Source organism: Parasteatoda tepidariorum, chromosome 1, assembly GCF_043381705.1.
Source record: "Parasteatoda tepidariorum isolate YZ-2023 chromosome 1, CAS_Ptep_4.0, whole genome shotgun sequence".
Taxonomy (NCBI): Eukaryota; Metazoa; Arthropoda; class Arachnida; order Araneae; family Theridiidae; genus Parasteatoda; species Parasteatoda tepidariorum.
The window spans coordinates 102,872,357-102,897,134 of record NC_092204.1 but is presented as its reverse complement, the minus strand read 5'-3'; the positions used below and the strand labels follow the sequence as shown (position 1 = coordinate 102,897,134).

Genomic DNA, 24,778 nt, shown 5'->3' with positions numbered 1-24,778 from the left:
TGAAAACAAATCACGACATTGGATTTTAAACTCGAGTGAATACGGATTGTGATATTGGGTTCTAAAAACATGCAAATACGAATCTTGATATTAGATTTTTAAATTGAGTGAATAGGAATCACGTTGTACGATCTTTATATCGTGTGAATAGGAATAGCAACGTATAACTTTCAAATCGGGAAAATACAAAAATCAATGATTGATATTCTGCGAATGTTCCCCTTATCTCAAACCAGATAAACGGACTTGTACGATATTCGAGGAAAAAGTCATATGCCTTGCTTCCAGTTTCAATCTATTTGCAGTTTCTTCTAGTTTCAAGAAAATCAGTATAAGGAGTGAAAAGATGATGGAACACCAAAAATCAGAAAATTTTGACCTAAAATTGTATTTTCCGGACAAGGCTAAAATTTGGACCAAATACGATTTAATCAGAACAGTGGGCAGCTAGAATGATATATGTACAATGCAATATTAATGTATGTACAATAACTGAAATTACATATATTATTTGGTAAAAATTTTATAATTCCAAAAAACATTTACCTCTACTCTTCCCAGTGAAATATGTGAAAAAACTTTAATCCTTTGACTAGAAACTAGAAAAAAGGAGACACTTAGAGTTGCGAAATCTGCATTTAAGATGAAAATTTTTTTAAATTAAGAATGAGTATGTACCTGTTGTTTTGGGATCAAACCCAATTGCTTTCAAGCTCAACATCAAAGACTCTTCAGAATGTATCACAGACAGATCTGTAAAAAATAAAAAAATTAGAAATACGACAAAAGTAAATGATTATTTTCTCATACTCCAATACAAATGTTTATGTACAGAGAGCAAAAATGTCATCTTAAAGACTCGAGGGTTTAACTTTTAAACATGCAAGCCTAATAAGTTTTATACAAAATTTGACAGAAAATATACTTTCTCTGATTAAACATACCCTTTTTGTTAATGGAGTTGAATTCTCGATTCCTCAAAACATAGTGAAAATCTCAAAAAATAAGGTCTTAACAGTTTAGATAGGAGAGCAGTCAAAAGTATGAAATCCTTAATGATAACTTCACTTTTTGTACGTAGAGACCATTGATTGATATGATAAATAATAAACATGTGATAAATAATAAACCTTTTTCTTAGTTATTAATGGTACAAGTTTCAAATTACATAATTTATTTTTCTAGATAGTTATTTTTGTGTCTGATTTCATAATTTAAAATATTATCTGCAATAATTATTTAACATATTTGAGGTCAACCCTTCGAACCATTAAGATTGTGTCCTAGAACATCATTAGATCAAAAGTTATTTAGGACAGTCCATTTTTTATTTCGTGCACCGTACACACGTTCAGATAACCTACTATATCGATTTCATTTTTATTTGGAATTATCAACATATTTAATCTGTTAGGTAAGCATTTATAGTGATACAAAATAATGATTAAAAACCAGCACTTACTTCTTCTACAAGTTTCCTCAGAAGGTAAAAGACACCAGTTTTTACTAATGCAAGATATTTGAATCAAACTAACTTGATCTAATTCCTATTAAAACAAAATATATATTATATAAATTTTAAAATAGATTCTTTAAAGTCAAAATTCTGTTTACAAATGAAAGTTTCTATTTTTGAACACAAACTGTTAGAACTTCTCAATACATTTTCATTATTCAAAATCTAAGACAAATTCTCATGATTTTTAAAAATGTGAAAAAAATATTTTACATGCTATTTTATTCATGTATATATAAAATTGTATTATAACAGTAGAAAGAATACAAATTGCATCCTGAAGGGAATTATATCAAAATTGCTATGAATTTCAAGACGACTTTTAATAAATAATCTTACTTCTGATGATAAATAAATATATGTAAATAGAGACAACATATATGACATGCAAACAGGCATGAAATGTAAACAGAGACAACAGACGTGATATGCAACAATTTTATTAAAAGAATATGCAGAATAAATTGCAATCAAAATGCACACTATTATAAGTATGATTTTTTGAGGGGGGTATGAAATAATTTAAGAGGACGCCACACCACGAGAGAACTTTTCGTCGCAAATTCCCTTTTACCTCCATTACTAATTTAAAAGAGAGAAAAAGTGAGTTTAGGCAAACCCAGAGTAAGCGATGAAGTTTCAATTGCTTGAAAAACAATTTCAAAAAATCAAAATGCCACCAAATTATTGAATGCTTGAAAAACAATTTTAAAATATCAAAATGCCTCCAAATTATTGAAAAATAACTTCTCCTTTCTGTAATCTTAAGATATTGCGGGGTATGTAAGTTTGCATTATATCCACCTTTATTTACCAACAGGTACCCCAAGATTGAATTGAGTTAGCATGTCTTATCTACCAGTGAATTGATGTTCAATAATCATAATGGTTGTTATGCCACAATACTATTCACCAGAATATTATCAGGGGTAGAATTCGATGAACGGATACCACTAGTTGCCGTATTTGCAAAAGACCGGGAGAGCTGTATCGAGTTCATCAGATTTTAAACACTTGAGGTGAGAACCGAATTAAGTTCACCAAGTTTTGAGCGTTTGCCGTGAGAGCTGTACTAAGTTCACGGATGCGTGTGTGGTCTCTCCAGTGTTGCAGGATTCTGTTGTGTGCAACTGAGACTGAGAAGCAACAGCGATAAAAGGACAACGAAGCCATCACAAATAGCAAGTCGATTGTTCAATGAGGACCATCCATCGAAGTTGGCGTGATTATATCACGTCCACGTGTCACCAACGTAGGGAGAGTAGAAATCAACAATGTCGACTTTCATCTATCAAAAGGTACCTCGAGATAGAGTCGAGTTAACACGTTTTATATACTAGTGAATTGATGTTTAATAATTGTTATGGCAGTTATGCCACATTGTCTTCTCATAATTAATTTTCATTTTGATATTTTAAAAATTTCTTTTCAGTATTTGAAACTTCATGGCTTACTCTAGGTTTGTCTAAACTCACTTCTTAATTTTCACTTAAATTTTAAACTATATAGTAATAGAGGTGAAAGGCATAATTTAACAAAACAAATAAAGCACACATTTTTAAACAAAACCAATGAAATATGCTGTAATTTTAAAGAACACTATTACTAATTTCTTGGACAAAATGTGTGTTTCTGTGATTAGCAATTAATAAACTTATTAACTTACCTCACTGCAATTTTTCACAGACATAGTTAGTATCAAGCTAGTTGGAATAGCAGCTGGATGGAAGTTGATAGCAAGATCTTTAGAGCAGAAACTCCTCATAGCAGTAGAATAAGTATCTACAGACGGATGTGTAACAATAACGCACGAAAATTGCAAAAGTCGATACCTATTTTATAACGAAAAAAGGTAAAGTATAAGATTACGAAAAGTTCAAAAAAAATTTTAAGAATCTAGGTAGGTCAAAAATCTAAATTTCGTTCAGTATTTCAAAACCAAAGATATAACGAAATAATTTTTTATACTTTTCTGCTTAGATATTCTACTTACAAATTAGCTTTGTAATGAAGCAAATAACTCAAAAATTTTGAATTCCGTTAAGTCATAAATTATTGTATAATAATAAAATCTTTTATAAGTATGTTCAAAGCGCTTAAAAAATTATTTATGTCTGATTGTTGCTTTGTTCTTAAAAAGCACAGGTAAACATACAAATCTACACTGATACATCTCTATTACCAATTTCAATACAAATTGAGGTTGATAGAATGTGTGATACAAAGGCACAGCATAATTATTTGCTAGTTAGAAAATAACCACACACCATGAAATAATTTTTGAAACCAAAACCTTTCTGAGCATGATGTTTTGTAAAGTTAATTATCATATTAGCACTTTTTAGAAAAAACCCAAAGTAAAAAGCAACTTTAAGCACTTTTAACTTAAAATAACTTTAAAGCACTTTCTAGCACACTGTTTTTAATGATTGAAAAATATGCACATTCCAAACTCTTCTCTCTATTGATAGAAAGAAACAAAAAACTTCAAAACAAGAAAAGTTTGAGACAAATGAGGCTTTTAATGAGGACAGATCAAATGACCAACGCCTGCATCAAATAAAAGCAACAATGTAACTTGATATGATAGAAAAATATTTTTTAAAAAATAGGAAAAAGATTTATATTATAGAGATTTTTGTTCATATGTCATAACTTATTTTTCATTTTCCCTCTGCGATTTTTAGCATATTTAAAAAATTATAACACTTAAGTGGAATCACTAGAAATTTTTTTTTGTTTTGTTATTTTATTAATAACTTCTTGACACGGATCTATTAAATGGGGGAAAAAAACAACGGACTAAACACATAAATTGATATATAGGTGAAAAATGAAAATTGCTTGCTGCTTCGGAGCAACAAAATAAATTTTTCCCCCACAAATTTGACGCCAAAGTTACACTTTTTGCTCAATAAATATTAATAGAGTTTTGGAGCAGTTTGAAGTAATTTGGGGAAAAATTGGCATTTTTGAACAGGCTGGAGTAGAAATTTTGTTTCAGAGAAATTTGAGCAGCTGTTATATTTGGCAATTGGTTTTTAATTAATAATGAAGTTCATAAAGTTGGGATCCTACCAAAAAAGGAAACCATCCAGGGTTTCACAGATGGAAAAAAAAAAAAAAACAGAACTACGGAAATGTAAAAATTAACTTACCTAAGTTTGTGCTGGGGTGGTTCACTTTCATAATAAAACAGAAGATCTAAATCATGATCTCCTGGTGCTTCTGGTCCTTTAAACCAGACTGGTATTTCTATGGAGGTGCCTGGATCTAATGCACATGGTTCTCCATCAGGCATGAGGATTTCTATCATCCAATCTGGTTCCCACTTTGACATCACAGGAGAAGGCTGCCTTGAAGAAGTTATTTCTTTCAAAATGGCATTTGGATTATTTATGTCACCAGGAATTCCAATCGCAAACAGGCCAGGAGTAGGAGAGGCAACTATCACTCGCTTTAATTTATGTTTTCCGACATTAGTAAGTTTTGCTATTACTTTTTTCACTTCACCGCAGAAGAAACTATACGGGAAAGACTGAAACTTCACCTACAAGAGCAATTAAATTCTTAATTTAGACTTCACAAGATCAGTTAATAATTTTAAAATTTTGTAAGCTTTACCTATAGTTCTTAATAATGAAAGAATAATATATCATCAAATGTATTCCACGATAATCTATTTTTAAGCAACCCAAAAATTCGTTGTTAATTTTTACAAAGCCAAATGTTGTCACCACATTTTTTAGCTTACCTGTTCAACATAATTTTTATTTTTAATATTTTGTTGGAATTCTGTTTGAAGAAACACTCTTATTTACTAAAAACTAAAACATATTTGGGTGCTTGTAAGTTTCCAATTACAATCAATCAGTAGTTTCGTTTAATAAGTGGGGCATTTACATATCTTTGATGAACAACAAAAATATTTTAAGTCTGAACGGCAATAAAAAAAAGATCATTATTAATAATTTGTATACAAAAATTTCATTAAATATATTTACAAATTTCATATTATTAAACTCATAGAAGTGGAAATATAAAATTAAAATAGTTTAAGAGTATAAAATTATTCCTATCTGCTAATAAAAAGCTAGGAAAGTAGTTTACAATACTACAAACTTTGTTTATGCCATGCTTTTTGATGTATTGCTTTCTTTTATTATAAAATAAATCATCTAAAGAAGCAGTCCTAAGCTCAAGTACTTTAAATTTAATTAATTTAATTATTTTTTTTAAAGAACAAACATTATGAACATTAGTTTTGCAGATTAAATGTGACAGAAAATTAATTATACCGATAAAGTAATTGACTTACTTGCAATTTCGCCAAAGGTTCCAATATGCTAATACTTAATCTATTATCTTCGGCATAAACCTTGGTGGCTCGCTGCTGGGATGTTTTGTTCAATCTTGGCCCTCTGGTTGTAAAAAGCTGTTTACCTCTAATGGAAAGAACAGAAGTTTTTTCCTCCTCAGTATTACCTCCATTTAAATCTTTGTCCAGCGTTGAAGCTACTAAGTTATATGTAATGCCTGTTATGGATATTTCTCCTGTCTGTTTAGGTAACAATACAAGATGAATCTAAAAGTATATTATAAATATATACTACACAAAATATTTAAAATAATACAGTTTGCTTACATTGCTGTAATAATATCAGACATAACAATCAAATTTAATATACACAAAGGGTGAAGATCACAAATATATACGGTGGGTATACTATTCAAAGTATCCAAGTCAAAACTAGTGAAAATAGAAAATGTACAATGCTCTTAAGTAATTCAAATGTCTGTTATGCTTTTCTGAAGAAAAAAAAACCATCAATATATATAGTTTTGGAAACGTAGGGATTAACTAGGAATTTTTTCCCAAAAATGAAACAGATGCTTAAATGACTAAACGCCTATTATCTCATCCCCCCCCCCATTATTGATGACTTGGTCATTCCGGGCAAATATACCTATGATAATATAGGACTTTTAAAAATATACGACAAAAGAAATCGAAGTTAAAAATACAATAATATTTCATTATTAGATCATGCATTTAAAGCTATAATAACATTAAAAAAAATATTTTGCTATGTTATTGCCAAACATTTTCATACAGACTCTTCTATAGTTGTACAGTTCTTTCCATAGTTGTTATATTAATCTAGTCATATTACAAACATTAAGTAATTTCAATATGATTAATATTTCTTGTTCATCCATTGTAAGAAGACGAATGACCATTGCAGAGTGCTTACTCTGATGCTCACTCTTTCAGCAGAATTATTTTAAAAATATTACATTATTTTTTAAAAATAAAAGTTAATTCAAATTGAACACAAAAACTTTCTAATGTATATTTTATGCTTCATGATATATTTTATTTCATCAATTATATTAATCATTTATATTTTATGAATAGTTATTAATATTTGTGTAGTAAAATGAAATTTTATAAATAAAAGATTTCAAAAAATACCTTTTTTACTTGGTATGGTTCAATTACAGCTTTTGGTAAAATTACAGTTTCAGCAACTGCATTAAGTATATCAGGCTAAAATGGGGATGAAAAGAAAATATATATTACTAATTGAAATATAAATAATCAATATTACATTTACAAATAAAGGTAAAATAAGTTATAATTAAAACATGATATAAAATGGAAAAGCAGTCTAAATAGAGTCTTAGTATCAGCAAATAAATGAATTTATGAATGTATGTAATGTAATGTGAATTAATGTAAATGTAATACGAAAAAGAAAGTCAATATCAAGAAATCTCAGTATTTCGGGTGTCACGAAACTAATGAAATTTAGTTTAGAAATAAATATATTTATTTTTGTTTAAAAAATTGAAACTGAAATATGTAATAAATTGTGTATCGAAACAAAAAGTAAAATCATTGCTAACATTTAACAATTATTATTATATGAGCAGAATAAGAAAGAATGAGGAAATATTTCACATTGTATATTGCTTGAAGAATTGATCCCAATTACAAGTATTGTTGCAATTATTGTATGTAAAATTTCGTACTGAATTTATTTTCAATTATAACTACTCGATTAAATAAAATATTAAAATTTCAAAATAACAGAAGTATCAAAATTCTTAACTATTCATCCAAGTTGAAAAAAATGAAAGACGAACTAGAAAGTAATTTTATTTCATGAATAAATGTAACTATGGTTTATAATTTTTTTAACAAATGTAATAGGTAGGGTTACAGGTGGAGTAAAGTGTTATAAAAATCAAGCTTTCATTAAAAAAAAAGGCTCTTAAAACCAAATTATTGAATATATTTTACCAAAACTTTGATGCATTTTATGCACATTGAATTCATATAGATTAAATATGAAACATAGCTTATCTATTTTGATTTATTTTTTTTTTACAGTAATGCATTCTGTTTTGATATACTCACTTTACTTCGGGGTAAAGTGGATATAGTCTAAAAATTAGTATATATTTCATTAAAAACATAGTAAATATTGTTTTAGAAATAAAAATGTTTTTAAATAAACATATCATTATTATATTTAAAAAAATAAATGATAAGAAATATTTTTTGGTATTATTAAATTAAAAAGTTAGTGTTCAGGATTGTCAAAATTAGGTTTCACTTCGGAAGCAGTACATTTTGCTGAATTCTACACAACTTCATCAAAAAGAAAGAAAAAAAAGGAAAAAAAAAACTATTATAGTTTTTTATTTACATGAAATATAAATTAATGCAAAAATTAATATATTTAGTGATAATTTAAGGTGTTTTTAGTATTTATAGCAGGCATGTATTTTTATTTAATTTAGTTATTTTAATGAAATTATCTTGTTTTCCATGAAAAAAACTGTCATATGAAAGTGGAAACTTGCATGAAAGCTCATCTATATCTTTAAGTATGCTACTTTTTTAGCTCATAATGTCTATTATATTGTTATTTCTCCATATCATTCTTCTCCTTAAGAAATAAAATTTAAAAGAAATTTTATTTTCAGCGTTAAAATTACTATAAAGGGCTATAATCAATTAAGTAAATTTTTTAAACTTTTTCATTATAAAATATAGAGCAATAGATACTTACCAAAACTAACACAGAAGAAAAAAAAAAACAGCCTTATCATAAGTCAATTAAATAAGCCTAATCATATACCCACTTTACCCCACCTTAGAAGATAATTTATAATAAATAGAATTTTTAAATTTATTCATAAATTTCTATGTAGATGTGTTTTACAGGTGTCCCTCTAACACAGTGTTTCCCAAAGTGTGGTACGCATACCCCCAGGGGTGCAGGAACAGTTTAGATGGGGTACGCATTCGTATGCAAAATATCTTACAAGAAATGAAAATTTCAAAAAATTTCATTTAAAAACAAAGCTAGCCATGAAAATTTACAATTACGTATTTTTCTTTTGGCTATTTTTTTGCAGAGTTAACAGTTAATAATTAGTGCTGTCAACAGCCAGTTGTGATTTTTAACTTTTGTGCAATTTTTTATAGTAAAAAATTGATTCACTTTTTTATTAGTGGTACTCAGCGTCATGAAAAATTTAGAAAGGGTACACAAAAGTCATAAGATTGGGAAACACTGCTCTAACAGTTTGAACTAAAATTAATAGTTTTTGTCAGTTTTTAATTATGTTAGAAGAAAGTTCATCAGCAGCTTAAACTAACATATTGTATAAGTTAATCTTAAACAGATAGTTTGTTAACATTAAATTTTTTTATCAATTTCTAAAACTAAAACAAAAATGCTTGCTGCAATCCCAGTAAAGGTATCTAAAAATATTAATAACATTATCTCAATTTTAAAGTAGAAAATAGATGTTTTTTAACATATACCCACTTTACCTCACCTGACCCTATTAAATAAATATATCAAATACTTATAATTTAAGAATTTTTTGAAATAAAAATTAGTTTTATAAAAAAAAAAGAATTCACATACTTAAAAGCAAAACAGAATTATAAATTAGATAACTTAACAAAACAATTATTTTAAAAATGTTAAATAGCTCAGTTAAACATTAACTACTTGACATAACACAATATTACACAAGCACATAATAATCAAAAGATAAATGTTACCTGGTTGAGACCTGGCTCATTTTGAAGAACTGATCCTACTTCATCACTATTAGACTGAGGAATAAATGTCCATAACAGATAAATATTTTCAATGGTAAGACAAACAGACAGCGGGTTTTTTATTGCCAACTCTACTGTTATTGTTTCTAAATAAATTTTTAAAAAAAACATAATTTGAAAGACATTTTAAAAAAAATCTAAATTGATTTATAATGAACTTTAATAAAGAAAGCCTCATCACTTTATAAGCAGTTGGGATAACTATATAGATATATTTTGAAATGTTTATGTCATTAATAGGAATTGTATTGGTTCCCAAGGAAAATTTCTGCAACTATTATAAAATAGCTGTAATGATAGAAACAATCATGACCAAAAAAAAATCTAAATAAAATTAATTAGAAAAACATTAAAAACAATTACATTAAAAGTTACAATTAGGTATATTGACTCACATAGGATAACTTTACAAATGAAGTAAAAAGATATTGGGAGGTACTGGAGTTGGACTTTACAAAATAGTGAACAGCAATAAAATTTTACAAAGAAAAAAAAATTGACTTTTTTATTTCAAGAAAAAATAGTTATTTAGTAGTGTAAAAGTAGTTTCTTTTTAACCTTGAATGTTATTCAGAAATACAAATTCATTTTTCTCAATGCAACATTTAATGAAAAAACTTAGAAAATACAATATACATATAAAAAACATTACTTAACTGCATTAGACTAAGGTGGTGCAATGAAAATTAAAATTAAGTGAAATATTTCACAGAGAATAAAAAGTTATACAAAATAAAATAAACTTATACAGAGTGACTATGAAAACCGGCAAATATTTTGAAAAATCGCACCAGATTAATAATATTAATATACAGGTATGAAATATTTTCAAAAGATGTATTTCATGATATAAAATTTGACCCTCACCCCTTAACTGGAGGGAATCTCCGGAGGTGGGGTCAAGTTCGGTGTTCTTTGGTTTCTCAAAATACCATACAAGACAATTTTTTTCATTCTCATGTGCATTTCTTAATATAACTCAATTTTAGACAATTTACACCATGTTTTCATATGCAATAACAGCGCCGTCTATAAACTAAAGTGCAAAAACCTGCTAGTTAAATTGTAGTAATTCTACCAAGAGAATTTAAATCTGCAGTAAAAAAAAAAGAGGATTTACCGCTAAAGATTTTAAAGCTCCCCCTACTCCAAGTGGTAAGTTCGGAAACTAAAATTTGGTATCATCGAATGCATCCTTTGAAATTATATCATAGGTTTATTTTCAGCCTTTTGATTTAAAATAAATTTTAGGACACCTTGTAGAAACAACTAATCACACAGAATTTCAAATTCTATCAATCATTTAAATGCATAAAAATTAAATGTTCCAAATAAATTTTTAAAAAATATTACAGAAATAGAATCAATTTGCATTATATGCTTATTACTAGCATTCATTTTTTTTTTAAAGTATCCAAATAACTCACCATCAACTACAGCTTTTGGCTTATGAGAATTATCAGTTTTACTAGTGAAGCACTGCAACTGATTGTAGTAAAATGAATTATTTAATGTTCGATTAACAACTATTTCTTCTAGCTTTTCCCAAATGTTGTTATTAATATCACTCCGATCAAAACCTCGACCACTCACTTCAAGTAGGCCTTCTGAAAAGAAAAGCATTTACGCAAATGTTTTGCATGTTATAACAACTTATTATGCAAAAAAAAAAAATGTGAATAAAATGATTTAAATAAATACCGTAAAACAAAGTTAGATGAAAATTCTAAATAACTAAATCATGTTAAAATTATGCTGTTAAAATATAATTATTGCTGTTAGTAAAATTTTTATAACAGAAGGAATATGTACAGTTAAATTATTTCAGATCATCTACGCTTTATTATCATGGTTTTTGTACACAATAATATAAATAAATGGCAGATGTAGATGTAATTGAAAATTATTTAAATATTCATTATCTGTAATTATTTATTTACTTATATTATTGCATACAATTTAAGGGGATTAATTAAACTGATAGTATTAATGGTCAGAAAATAACCCCCAATTCTCATGATTTGGTAACAGGTACTTTTCCAAACGTAAAAGATACTAGTAAAATGGCACTTAAAATATATTGAGAAAAAGATCGAAATCATGAATCTCAATTGCCATTTTTTAAAGTAGTTGACTAGAAGATTAAACCAATAGTTCATTTTTTTTTATGTTATGAGTTTTCATAATTTAACTTAGGTTTTATGTACTGTACAGTTTTGCTAATAAATCTTTTATAGATAAATTACTAAAAGTTGCAATAAAATGCCCATTTTACAATATTTCGGTATGTGTGCCCTTTTATTATTGCAGTAGTATACTAATTTACACATAGTACGCATAACAGAGAAATCAAACAACATGCTTGCCAACTTCTCCCATTCAGATCAGAGACTTTTTTAAGTGTTTGTAAATTTTACAATATTTTTTATTGTTGTTGTTGTTAATTTACGTCGCACTAGAGCTGCACATTGGGCTATTGGCAACGGTCTGGGAAACATCCCGGAGGATGATCCGAAGACATGCCATCACAATTTTGATCCTCTGCGGAGGGGACGGCACATCCGCTTCGGTAGCCCGACGACCTGCGCGCGAAGTCGAGCACTTTACGGTAGCACAGTTTAACGAGGACCTATACCGCACACCCTCAGTCCCTACGCAGACTGATCCAAGTGGTCTCCCACCCGCACACTGACCATAGTCAGTGATGCTTGACTTCGGTGATCTGCTGGGAACCGTGTCTTAACGATCAGTCCACTGCGGGACATATTTTTTATTTAATAAATTTGATTTACAATAATTTTGACCACCACCTTATGTACTGAATTCAAACCAAAGAATAAGATCTGCAAATCAGACAATGAAGTTTTCAAATGCTTGCAAAACTAAGCAAATTAAGAATTTTTTCACCAACATTAAAAATTTAAACATTGTGTGGTAGTACTTGGATGGGCATCTACGCAACAGTTAAAAAAAAAATGGGGGGGAGGTGGGGGGAGAATGTGATTTAGACAGTAAACTACCCAGCAGCAGAAAAATAAATAAATAACCAGTTAATAAAATAATGGTGCTAGGCTAAATCCTTCAATCTAACTTATGTCATGTTTAAAACAGAGAATTGGCATTTCAAAAATTCTTAAAAAGACTACTTTTGTCCCTTCATAAAAATTAGTACTTACATTTTTTTTAACATTATCAAACAGCAAATCAATATAAGTATTTATTTATTCATTTTTAAAAAAAGTGAAGAAAATCATGATTTCATACTTTCATCAAAATTTGTATCCTCTGCTAAAAGAACCTTTGTAGCTTCAGATTGTACAAAAGGAACAGGTAGAGAAGGAAGACCTTTGATTGGTTTCTGGGCTAAGAACCTCTGCATAATAATAAACATAATTAATAAAAGAAAATTAACAAAAAAAAATTTTTTTTTTTTAAAAGTCCATTAAAAGTCAATTTTTATTTGAGTAAATAGGGGAAACATTATTACTCCTCTTCCATAAAATTTTTTTAAACTTCCATATTATGAACATTTTCCTATTATTACGGTACTGCAAAAACTGACATAATGATGATTTATAATCGAAAAAAAACTTACGGTAAAGTTAAAAATATACAACTAAATATTAAGAATACCTTTCAAACAGCAAGAGTAAAATATTAAAACAAAATGAATTTTTAGAAAAAGATCATTTAAAATTATTTTACATAATAACAGATGATAAATTAGTCTTCCATTTTTTTTAAACAGGGGAAAAAAAATAATCGTTTTTACCAGATTAAAAAATTTTTTAATTGAAAACTGCATGTTTAACATAATTTGCTGCTTCTATATAAAAAAAATATGTTAAAATTAAATATATTATTTTTAAAAATTAATGAATGAAATATAATGAAGTTTTGAATAAATTGCTTTCTCCCTAAAAGAATTAATTTATTCTTAATTAAATGTTGATAACTGTCGTAAAACAGCCAACCCAATTTTGGGTTGACTAACAATGTTCAACTCCGTAGTCTTATAATTTTGAACCCAATCCAAAAGACAAAGGAACTCGTGGATCATGTATTGGGTGAATTTTGCCTTCGCGAAGGACTTTTTGATGGAACTAATCTGCGTTTGCATTACATGGAGAGGTAAACCACGAAACCATCACACGGTTATCCTGACGGCAAGGGGACTTTAACCAATGATCCGCCAATCACGGAAGATATTTTAAGTCAACACTGTGGTCGGAGCGAGCCGGGTGCAGAGTTCAAATCAACCAGCCATTACCGGGATTTGACCCAGATAGGGAGGGGAACGCTCCATTCTCTGACAAACCACGGCTCTAATTAAATGCTTGTAAAAATCTTTTTCATCTTAATTTAAATAAATTTAGATAAAAATAAAGAAAGACACTTTGTTTAAGTACATTTAAGTTTAACTGTACTTCAATTAAAAACATTTTCCATCGATTTTTAAGACTAGTTTCTAAAAAGTTATATTTGCCCTCATAGGATCAATTAAGAAGGTGTAGGGCAATTTCATGTTACAAAGGACAATAACAAAAAATAAACTTTAATAACAGCTCACCATTAACAAATTTCTTAGTGTTTGATTAACTATTTAGATTTAAAAAAATTGCAGTTTTTAAGTATTTTGTAATAATTATAAAAAAATTAAAATTTTAATACAGTTTGTATCTGCAACATCAGTCATAAAAAGTAACACAAGAGCTTTTTCTATATTTGCCACTTTCCATATGTCATTGCATGCGTACTTTCAATGTTCCCTGTTAATATGAAGTGCTCTAAAATAAATTTTAAAAAAATAATTGCATTATTGCTCATAGAAGGAGAATTTTAAAATAAAAATATATTCTATTCCATGTCCTTTCTAGGTAACGTCAGTTACATTTTACAATTTTATACGAAATAAAACATTCATAATTTTAATCCTTTTTTCTAATATGTATATTAGGCTATTTAAAAATATTCTATATAATTTTTTAAAGTTAATTATTAAGCATTTATCAATGAAAAAAAAGTCAAAGTAAATAAAAAAATCCATAAAAATGTAAGGTCAGTCACATTGGAATTGCCCTGTATTTTAGGTAACTGAATAATTGTTTGTTTTTCTTCTTACTTTGTTCATATTCTTAGTATTTAATAATATAATCAAAAACTTTGAACAGAAAAAATTTAAGATAATTTTTTAATAAAAAAAAATTTGTTAAAAAACTTACTTTATTTAAATATTAGTGAGTTTAAGCTTTATGTAGCTCTTATAAACCCTGTAATTGTGCAGTAGCAAAAATTTACATTTGCAATTTGCTTTCTGAAAGTGTAAGAGTTTATCGCTACATATAAATACATGAGGTGTGACAATTAAGTAACCAGACTAGTCTTAAAAATGACCTTTATGTAAAACATTATACAAATATCTTTCATTCCCCTTCAACATACTCTTTTTCCTTATCAATACATTGTTCAAAGCAGTGATGCAAGCCGTGAGGTGTCACCTTCTTTGGAAAGTCTGCCATTTTCGCGGTACAACATTGTCTTACTCAAACAAGTTTTAAAAAACAGAATTAATAGGGGATAATTTTCTCGCAAGGGACAGAATAATTTGCCACCTGCACTGAAAGCATTTAGATTAACTACAATTTATTTCCACTTTTCCACATTAAGCCTACTGGCATCCACAGTACAGTTATTTAATTGTCACACTTCGTATAATTACAAAGGAAATTTTGGAAAAACAAAATTCCTTAGGGATAAAAGTAAAGCAAATTCTAAAAAAAAAAAATAATCCAACTGTTTACAAAATATATCAAGTAATCATACATCAAAATTAAAAACTTTATTCTAACAAGGCTCTTTAAGTAAAACTTGAACAAAAATTAAACAAGTTTTATACCTTTCTTGCCTTTAAGAAACTTCATTACAAAAAAAATTTAATTTCACTTTCAAATGTAGCTTGTAGCTAATAGTAATTTCAAATGTAGCTAATAGTTTTTAAAACTTATTACTTAGATAAATTATGATAAATTTAGTAAGAATACTTAGGGCAGCAATATTGGTACTTTGCTAATATTGTCTTTTGGAACCAAATAGATCTAATGGATTCTTACCTTAAGAACAAATAGATAATCCCAAAGATAACCTGATTGTTCAGCAACAGGGAGTAAACAGTTTGATACTAATAAAGGCTCATAAGCAGAGCAAGCACTTTCAAGTTGGTTTTGTTGAATCGATAAACGTCCAACAGTAAAACTGATATGATTATTAGCAAAGTTCCAGCCTATTGACCGATATATCTACAAAATAAACAAAGAAGTTCTCATTTGGTTAATAAATGGCAAGCTAAAAAAACTACATGCAATAAGCAGCTTGAAATGTCTTTATTTAATCTCAATATAAAAATATAAATAAAAAATCAGGTCTATAACATTTCAAGTAGGNGTTAATAAATGGCAAGCTAAAAAAACTACATGCAATAAGCAGCTTGAAATGTCTTTATTTAATCTCAATATAAAAATATAAAATTTGTTTGAATAGAAAAATATAAATAAAAAATCAGGTCTATAACATTTCAAGTAGGTTAGTAATATTTTTTTTAAATGAGAAAGAGAAATTTGGCAAAGCACTTTACAATTATGAAGAGAGCACATTATTCATTATCATGAATAAAATGTAAAACAGGAATTTTAATTAAAATTCTCTTGAGATGACCATTCACTTAGTTTTTATTAAAACAAATCACGTGATATTTTAAAATTTACAAAATTATAGCATAGAAAAGGCTCCCATTACTTTGAAATATTTAAATTATTTGAGGCTTTTTATTAAGCGTAAGAAAACAAATCTGCACATAGAAAATTACTATGACTATGTTAATACAAAATATTTAATAAAAATTAGCAAAAAGTATAATATGGAGGCTAAACAAGTTGGGGTTGACCCCTAGCAAACTAAATTAACATTGTCAATGAATGGAGTAGTAGTACTTTTCTTTATTTATGTATAAAATAATAATAACTCACTTTCAACTCTGTCATGAGTTACTCTATAACAGCTATTTCTTTACATCACTGACAAATGTAATTCACTCACACCATTTGTAAAAAATCTTGTTTTCAATTTATTTTTCGTAATTAACTCGTAAAATTGTTTTTAAATATATTTTGATATCTACAGAACACATTTCATTACACAAAAGAATAAACAAAATTTTAACAGAACTGATGGAATAAAATGGAATCAATTGTAATAAGAAGTTTCATATTGTTTACATTCATTCATATTACATGCAGATTGTTTATGATCATTGATGCTCCTGAATACTGAGCAACACTTAATTATTAGTTAATGTTTTAAACAATGATTTAAAAAAAAAAAGAGTGAAAAATCCATTTTTCTAAATGTTTACACAAAATTACAGCCAAATATCATATCAGATAAAATTTTATTTCTGGGATATGCTGATACAGAGAGAAATCTGAAGAACAACCAAAATATATTTTTCATCCAGCAATTTAAATATAATGTTATTGTTTTAAGAGTCACATGACTTTAGGTTATAAGAATTACAATGGGGTACTTGCTCTCCAAGAAGAAGACAACCAACACTCACTCATGTGACCAATGACGTCAGGGCCAGCTAATCTTTATCAGAAAAATGGCGCATTGAAGTTGAGCTAAATTTCTTTACATAAGTTAGAATGTTAATTAAGAATAAAATAATTAACTACAGAGCCACATTGAATGAGTTGAAACATAATTCTTCCGTCTACTTCTTTTAATTAACTTAGATTTATTATTTGTTTATGTATTTTACTGTAACCATGATATATTTTTGATTTGTGTACATGGCAACTTCGATGCTTAATAAGTTTATGTTCCTTAATGACTTCGTGTCTGTCTTTGTGTTAAGTCCTTGAGCAAATATACAGTGATAGAATTGAAATCCGCGTAAAAGAATCTTTGCGCATGAATATAGGCTGTGTTACTTAAGAGAATTAGTACTCGACAGGCTTGGCTTACTCGAAATAGAGCTGAAAGAACAGTTGCTAATTTAACTAAATGCCACGTTTCAACAATCAATCAGGATCGAGGTACCACACTACGTCACTTGTAGGTATCCCATAATGAAAGTTCTTCTCTAGGCCAAACAATTAAGAGAATAATAAAAAATGGCAATGAAATTGCAAAAAAAAATTTCCTTGAAAAATTTTTAACCAAGAATGAAAATAAATTTAATACTCTTCACATAAAAACAAACAAACATTGAATTAGAAGATATGGTAAGATTTAAAAGACTGCTAGACAGGTGAAGAAATTTTTCATGGCAAATATTGTTTCACCTCCACAGGTATTTCAAAATTTTAAGTTTAGAGAAAAGTAAGTCCAGGTTACCTAAGTTAATAAATAATGCTCAACAAAAAATTCAAAATATAAACAAATTATGGAACAATAGTCAAGATTACACAGTTGGTCGATAATTCTGTAATAATTTATTTGCATTTTGAAAACCTTTTTTTCAGCATTTGAAACTTCATAATTCATTCTAGGTTTACTTTAACTCACTTTTTCTCCAAACTCTAAATCATTAATAACAGTAAAACAGAATTTGCTATGATAAGAATCTCCTGCAGTATAGCATCCTCTTAATAGAGAAATAAGTTCAATTAGTCGCGTTTTTTTAACTTTATATTTTGTTCTTTAAATTACTTATTAGATTAATGAAAATTTTCCATTAAGGATTTTTCAACAGCATAGCATTTTTTCAAGACACAAATGCATTAATAAAAAATATAAACATATTATCTAATTCTTAAATAACATTTCAAAAATAATAACTGAGATGACATATAGATAGAAAAATATACACACCTGCTCCGCTTGCTTGTAGGACCTAAGTGCATGCTTTCTTTGACCAGCTTTGTTAAATCGATGACCAGCAAGAATCACATAAAATCCATATTTCCTTATCTTCGGAGGTTTACAATTAATGTAACAATATGCAGCTTGTTCCAAACAAAGTGCAGTAGGCAAATCTGCATCAATAGGCGATCTAACAAATTGCTCTGCAGCTTCTTTATACATGCCTTTTGATTTCAAGCACTCAGTGCTTAAAAGTGTAGCTCGAATGGCCAGTTCAGGTAATCTTAAATATGGAAAATACATGTTATTAATAAATTGAGAAAGGATATAGGAAATACAAGAAAATTTATCTTTTCCTAAATTTAAATGTAGTTAATTGACAGAAACAATTAAGTCATTAAAACAAATTATACATAGGAAAAATGATTCAGCCAAATTTATTCTTAATAACTCTTAAAAGACTGCACCAATTAACCGGAGGGGTACGAGCAATGCTTTATGCAATTTATGTAGTTAAAAGTTGTTGCTTTTTTAAACAGCGAAAAAATAAATAAATAATGCATGGAAAAATTTTAAATTTGGGAAAAAAATTTCTTCAAAGATGTTTAGAGGTCAAAAGCTTTAGTACGGAAGAAAAACACAAAAGATTCCGAAAGAAAATTCAGCTCAAAATTTTATAAAATGAATTAAAGCAAAAATTTTGTTTTATGTACTTGAACAGCCCCTTATGGTCTGTTGTTCTTTTAGATTTTTAAAAGTGCAAATTAAAAAAAACAAACATACTTTTTTTTAATTTAAGATCTTTGAATACTAAACAACTAAATCTTTTCTTATACTCCACCAATTCAATGTGATACTATCTCTTGAAATCATCAAATATTCTTGAAGTACCCAGCTTTAATGATTGTGCAAGAGACAACAAATATCACTCACACAATATCATTTAATTCTTATTAATCAGCATATTTTTTGTAGAAAATACTTTCAAATTTCAAGATGCTTGAATTTCTATGCACTTAAATAAGGCAGTCTAGCTAGTCATGTTACTAGTTCGAGATAAAATCATTAAAAAGTCAACTTTTGTAATGCCCTTTTAGACAAAATTAAAACCTAACATTAAAGGTTAATCATTTTTAGCTTTCTGTTGCAGCTGTCATGCATTTGGTCAATAAATAAAAACAAAATTAAATTAAACATGTTATAACCTAAGTATGACTTTATAATAGTTTATTAAAATTAATTACAGTAAGATACATAGAATGTATAATTACTTGCAAGGATGAAGATATGTGTTAATAGCACTTTCTATGTATCGTAATGGATATTCTTGAGCAGGGTTATTTTGCATAAATGCAGACAAAGCAGCCATTTCCTAGAAAGATGAATTTTAAAAAATGACAAACATACAGTAAAATTAGGAAATAAAAAAGGAGTGAACTTTTATATTTACTGGCACATTTAATATATATATATATATATATATATATATTAAAGAGAGAGAGAGAGAGAGTTGACACACACATTACAAATAAAACAAGAATGAAAATGACTTTGCATTTTTATCATCAAGTCTGAAAATCCAAATTTCTGCTCATTATTGCAAAATAAAATTTAATGGTATTTAGAGTTACATGAAATCTTTGCAACCAAGCAAAAACATTGCTTGACTCCCCATGCTGCTTTAGAATGGCACTTTTTAAATCTTTGAAATTGATGGTAGATTTGTAGTAAGTGCCTGTTCCTAATTGAAACATCTGAAATGTTTATAAATTGGAGTTCATATACAGCAAGTTGATTTCTTGAAAACATTTCTGGAATATTTTATTTTCCATTACCCAACTTTTACAATCACTTTTTACTACGTTCAAGAATTGTTGAAATAGCTTTATTTTTTTAAACTGAATAACTTATACGATCTGGATTTACTCATGAGTCAGCTAACATTGCAGCTAAAGGTGGAAGCATTGAGAATGCTGTGGGTTTTAACTTAATAGCAATGGTTCAACCCACTATAAGCCTGTCAAAGAAAACAATAGAAACTAGTCTGGATTTAGCTCAAAAGCTTTCGTAAGACCCACTGTATATCTTTCATCTTGCTTGATGAAGTAAATGCAAATTTCGTGCAGAGTTTAAAATCATACGCAATACAACAGGCATTTTTAAAAAATAAAATTTTTTCATCATCAATTGATCTTCCATCATTTTATTTAAATTTCTCTTAATGTTTTACCTATTTTTGAAATCCTATTTATACACAATTTATCATAAAAATCCATCACTTAGATATTTCAAACAAAATCGTTCATTATTGAAAATATTTTATGTAAATTTAACATATTATATTATGTTTTTTAGCAATTCTAAATATTGTAAAAAGTTTTACAATAGATAAGAATAACCCTTCATTTCAACGAAATTTAGTTCAGAATTATCAAAGAATAATGAAACTTTTACAATTTGAAATTCATCTTAATAATTCAGAACAATTAAAATTAAGGTATGTAATTAACACAAAAGCTTACTCCACTTTACTTAGATTTATATAGGCTATTTATACTGCCATGCAAGAGAAAAATCAGTATAAGCAACAAAAAATTCAAAATTGAGATTTTTATATATTTATCATTTATGAGCTAGCTACCATTTGGCAAAGTTTTTTTTTCTTTATATAAATTAAATTTTGTTTCATCAGATTTTGGACAATTTATTTTAGAGCATATAGCATTAGCAATAGAAACAGGTATCAGGCCATTTTTCTCGAAATCTACTGAGAGGCACTTACATTATTTTTGTTCAGTTGCATGGCAGTACAATGATTATCACTTAAAACATCACTTAGATTTTTATAAAAACGTTAGATTTTTATAAATAAGTTTGAAAAAATTGTAAATTAATTTGCTATTAAATTACAACTAAATTACTCATTAAAATTACCTAACATACCAATTTTAATAATAAAACACAATTTGAGAGAATGCTTTGCATGCTATGTAGCAAACTAGAATGCTTTAAGTTAAAATAAATACAAGAATGGGTTAGCTGAATCGGTATGTTATCCTAGCTTTTGAAATTACATAAAGTTATGTAAACCAAATTGTAATTATGCTCATAAATAAAAAGTTATTTTAAGAAAAGAATAAACAAAACATTTTTTAAAAATTTGTCATGGCAAAAATGGAACTTTTTTTTAAATTATTGATATATATAGATTTGTTGAATTAATAAGTAAAAATAAACATACTGAAGCACCAGCAAAATGCAGCCAAGCTTGATCTGCACTGAAATCACGTTTGGCAGTATGATAAGCTTGATAAGCCAGTTCATACAACTGAAACATAAATGCCAAATCGCCAAGTTTCCGGACTTGTAGTTCAGGGGCATCTGGTCCGTACCTACAACAAATTTGTAACAAATATTTCTCATTTAAAAGCAAATAAATTAAAAAAAAACTAAATTTTACAGTTTTCAAAATCTGTAAAAACCAGCTTTAAAATATTAAAAACCATATTTTTAGAAAATAAATTAGATAAAATAAATATTGATCAAAATAGCAATAGTATTTGTTTTTGGAAAATACAAAGGTGTTGATATAAGTTTTTTTAAAATTCTCCGCACATTATTTGGCCACGACAGGGTAGTATATTAAGTTTTATAAGCATTTTAGATTCATTTTTGTGCAAAAATTATATGTAGTCAAGAAAGAAAAAAAATTTTTTAACATACTTTAACAAATCAAATATTTTGAAAAAATGCAATTTGACAAAAATATAAATTAACTCATATTTTGTTCTTCATTTTTATTTTCACTTGTCTAGTTACAATATAAAATACAAGAAAAAAGTTTTAAACAATTGTATCAGATTACATTGAGTAAAAATTAATTAGCATAGATTGTTTATTAAGAGATGAGATAAATAATACTTTTTGATAATTCAATTACTTGTTTTAGTTAACTGAACAATAAAAAAGTCTTAATTTAAAAAAATACTAAAAATAGTTCAAACTTAAGAAATTATTTCTAGATTTATAACAATATGCCCAAAAATCTCTGATTATTACTGGGTTAAACTGTATAATAACTATTTCAATTGATAGTCAGAACTTCAAAATTTTAGTATAACAGGGTACTTTTCATAAAACATAATTATATCAATAAAAATAATAATGGAATATTGATGTACAGTGTGCAAAATAAAAAATGGACCACCCTGAATAACTTTTGATCGAATGATCGGAGTTTTACGCTCTAGGACTCAATATTAAAATTTTAAGTGGATGATCTCAAATATGGTAATTAATTAATGCAGATAATTGTCAAAAAAAAATTAAAAACATTAAAACATTCTAAATACAAAAACAATTAGAACAAAGGAACATTAAATAGAATATCAACAAATAGAAATAAAAAAGAAAATCGGTCAGTTAGCAGTGCCTGTAACTGTTCCCTAGCACTCCAGTATCTGTCATAGATGTTGCCAGTAACTGCAGGGCAAACCCCCAGATGCTCAGCATTCATCGGGAAGTCCTCCCCGCACAAGACACAGTTAGGATCAGACAAGATCTCAAGTCTATGGAGGTGAGCGGCAAGGCAGTCGTGTCCGGTTTCTAACCTGAAGGCAGCAACTGCATTGCGTCTCGGGTGATCAGGGATCTTATTCAGAGTCTCCCTTCAGACCATCTCACCAATTTGTACATTTAAATTATTTTCATGACTCTTAATTATGTTTTTAATTATTCTATTTATGGAAGAGTAAAGAATTTATTTCTGGGAGCTCTGTAAAATACCAGTTCCTTTTTTAGCAAGAAGATCTGCCACCTCGTTTCCATAGATATTAAGGTGAGAAGGAACCCACTGCAACACAATATTCTGTTTTAAGGACAAAAGTAGCCCAAAATTCTCTTTACATCTTTTAATTCCAAGAGAGTCTGGAAACTCAACATATGTCACTGCTCAGATTGCCGAGATGGAGTCGACAAATATAACAATATTCTCTATGTGATAGCTGTTGAGAAGTAGTCCTAATATCCTCCACTCCACCATCAAAAGGAGTTGTGTGTGGTCCCAAACTCAAATAAAATTAAAATAGTTCAGAAAAAAATACCAGTGCCCGCATTTCCATCTTGCTCCAACCGAGATCTGTCAGTTTAGACATGAAGCCATTTAGATAGTGAATTAGAAGATTAACTTAAAATATCATCTGCTCTATTGTATTAGTATATTTGAGGTTACCCCTAGGAACCATTAAGATTGAGTCTTAATAGGTGAATCATTAAATCAAAATCATGATCATTAGATCAAAAGTTATTTAGAGTGGTCCTTTTTGGCACCCTGAACCTATTATATGCAATTATAAAAGGCAAAGCCTTCACTCCCTCATCAGTAATACTTGTACTTCCCATGAAAATAGAAAGATGAAATTTGGAATTTGTTTTGTGATAAATAAAAAACTAAAAATGTTTCATTTCAATAATTTGCAACTTTGACATTAATAATAAATATCTAGTTTTTACCAAGATTGAAGTCACATATTTGGACTATTGTGTCCATTATGAGATAAATAGAAAAACTAAAAAATTTTTATTTTGATATATTGTAATTATCAGGGTAATTAACCTGATTTAGAGTAAAGCTAAATAATGAATTTTTATGCAGAGTCATAAAGTGGTGAATTTTAGTTAGACCAACTGACTACAGTAGATGAGTCAAAGAAAGATTTCTATTAGAGATGTCCCAGGTACCCAGCTTACACAGTTAAAATAACACACCCGGTGAAAGAATTTTACGACCCAGTTTTCAGTCTCAAAACCCAAGTACTGGCCAATTTTACCGAGTAACCAATGCTAGGTAACACTCTTTTTTGTTTAAACTATAATAAGAATTATAGTAGCATCAAAATTATTCATATAGAAAGTTTTTGAAATACACGTATTCCATCAGTTTCCTAATAATTAAGTTGAAATAACTGGCTAGGAACAAAATATTTTACTTTTGTGCAGACTTTTAATTCAAATAGACAATTTTGGGACAGAGGAATACGTTCGCCAAAGTGAAGTGTCCAAAGTAATATGATAGTTAAGTAAATACAAAATTAGAATGAGGGAATTACATTGTTATTTTTTTTAAAGTTAATAAAATCACAAGGAAATAAAATTCAAAGATAACTTAAGAAAAATGTGGTGTGTATTATTCTCATACAAAGTTTGTTTTCAACAAAATAGTAAATTCAATAACATGTCTAATACATGCTATT

At 28.0% G+C, this 24,778-nt stretch overlaps 1 protein-coding gene across 1 annotated transcript in view; it reads right to left on the bottom strand.

Annotated features, from left to right (window-relative positions):
• LOC107443139 (trafficking protein particle complex subunit 8 homolog l(3)76BDm) overlaps positions 1 to 24,778 on the bottom strand; it is a 55,730-nt gene that overhangs the window by 16,769 nt on the left and 14,183 nt on the right. The window contains exons 10-23 of the mRNA XM_016056907.3: positions 21,769 to 21,919; positions 19,799 to 19,899; positions 18,537 to 18,810; positions 15,776 to 15,961; positions 12,930 to 13,038; positions 11,093 to 11,272; positions 9,606 to 9,751; positions 6,993 to 7,067; positions 5,835 to 6,101; positions 4,675 to 5,066; positions 3,183 to 3,348; positions 1,463 to 1,547; positions 679 to 753; positions 547 to 599 (exon numbers count right to left, since the gene is read on the bottom strand). Of these exons, the coding sequence (XP_015912393.2) occupies positions 547 to 599; positions 679 to 753; positions 1,463 to 1,547; positions 3,183 to 3,348; positions 4,675 to 5,066; positions 5,835 to 6,101; positions 6,993 to 7,067; positions 9,606 to 9,751; positions 11,093 to 11,272; positions 12,930 to 13,038; positions 15,776 to 15,961; positions 18,537 to 18,810; positions 19,799 to 19,899; positions 21,769 to 21,919 (2,260 nt within the window). The remainder of the gene's footprint in view (positions 1 to 546; positions 600 to 678; positions 754 to 1,462; positions 1,548 to 3,182; positions 3,349 to 4,674; positions 5,067 to 5,834; positions 6,102 to 6,992; positions 7,068 to 9,605; positions 9,752 to 11,092; positions 11,273 to 12,929; positions 13,039 to 15,775; positions 15,962 to 18,536; positions 18,811 to 19,798; positions 19,900 to 21,768; positions 21,920 to 24,778) is intronic.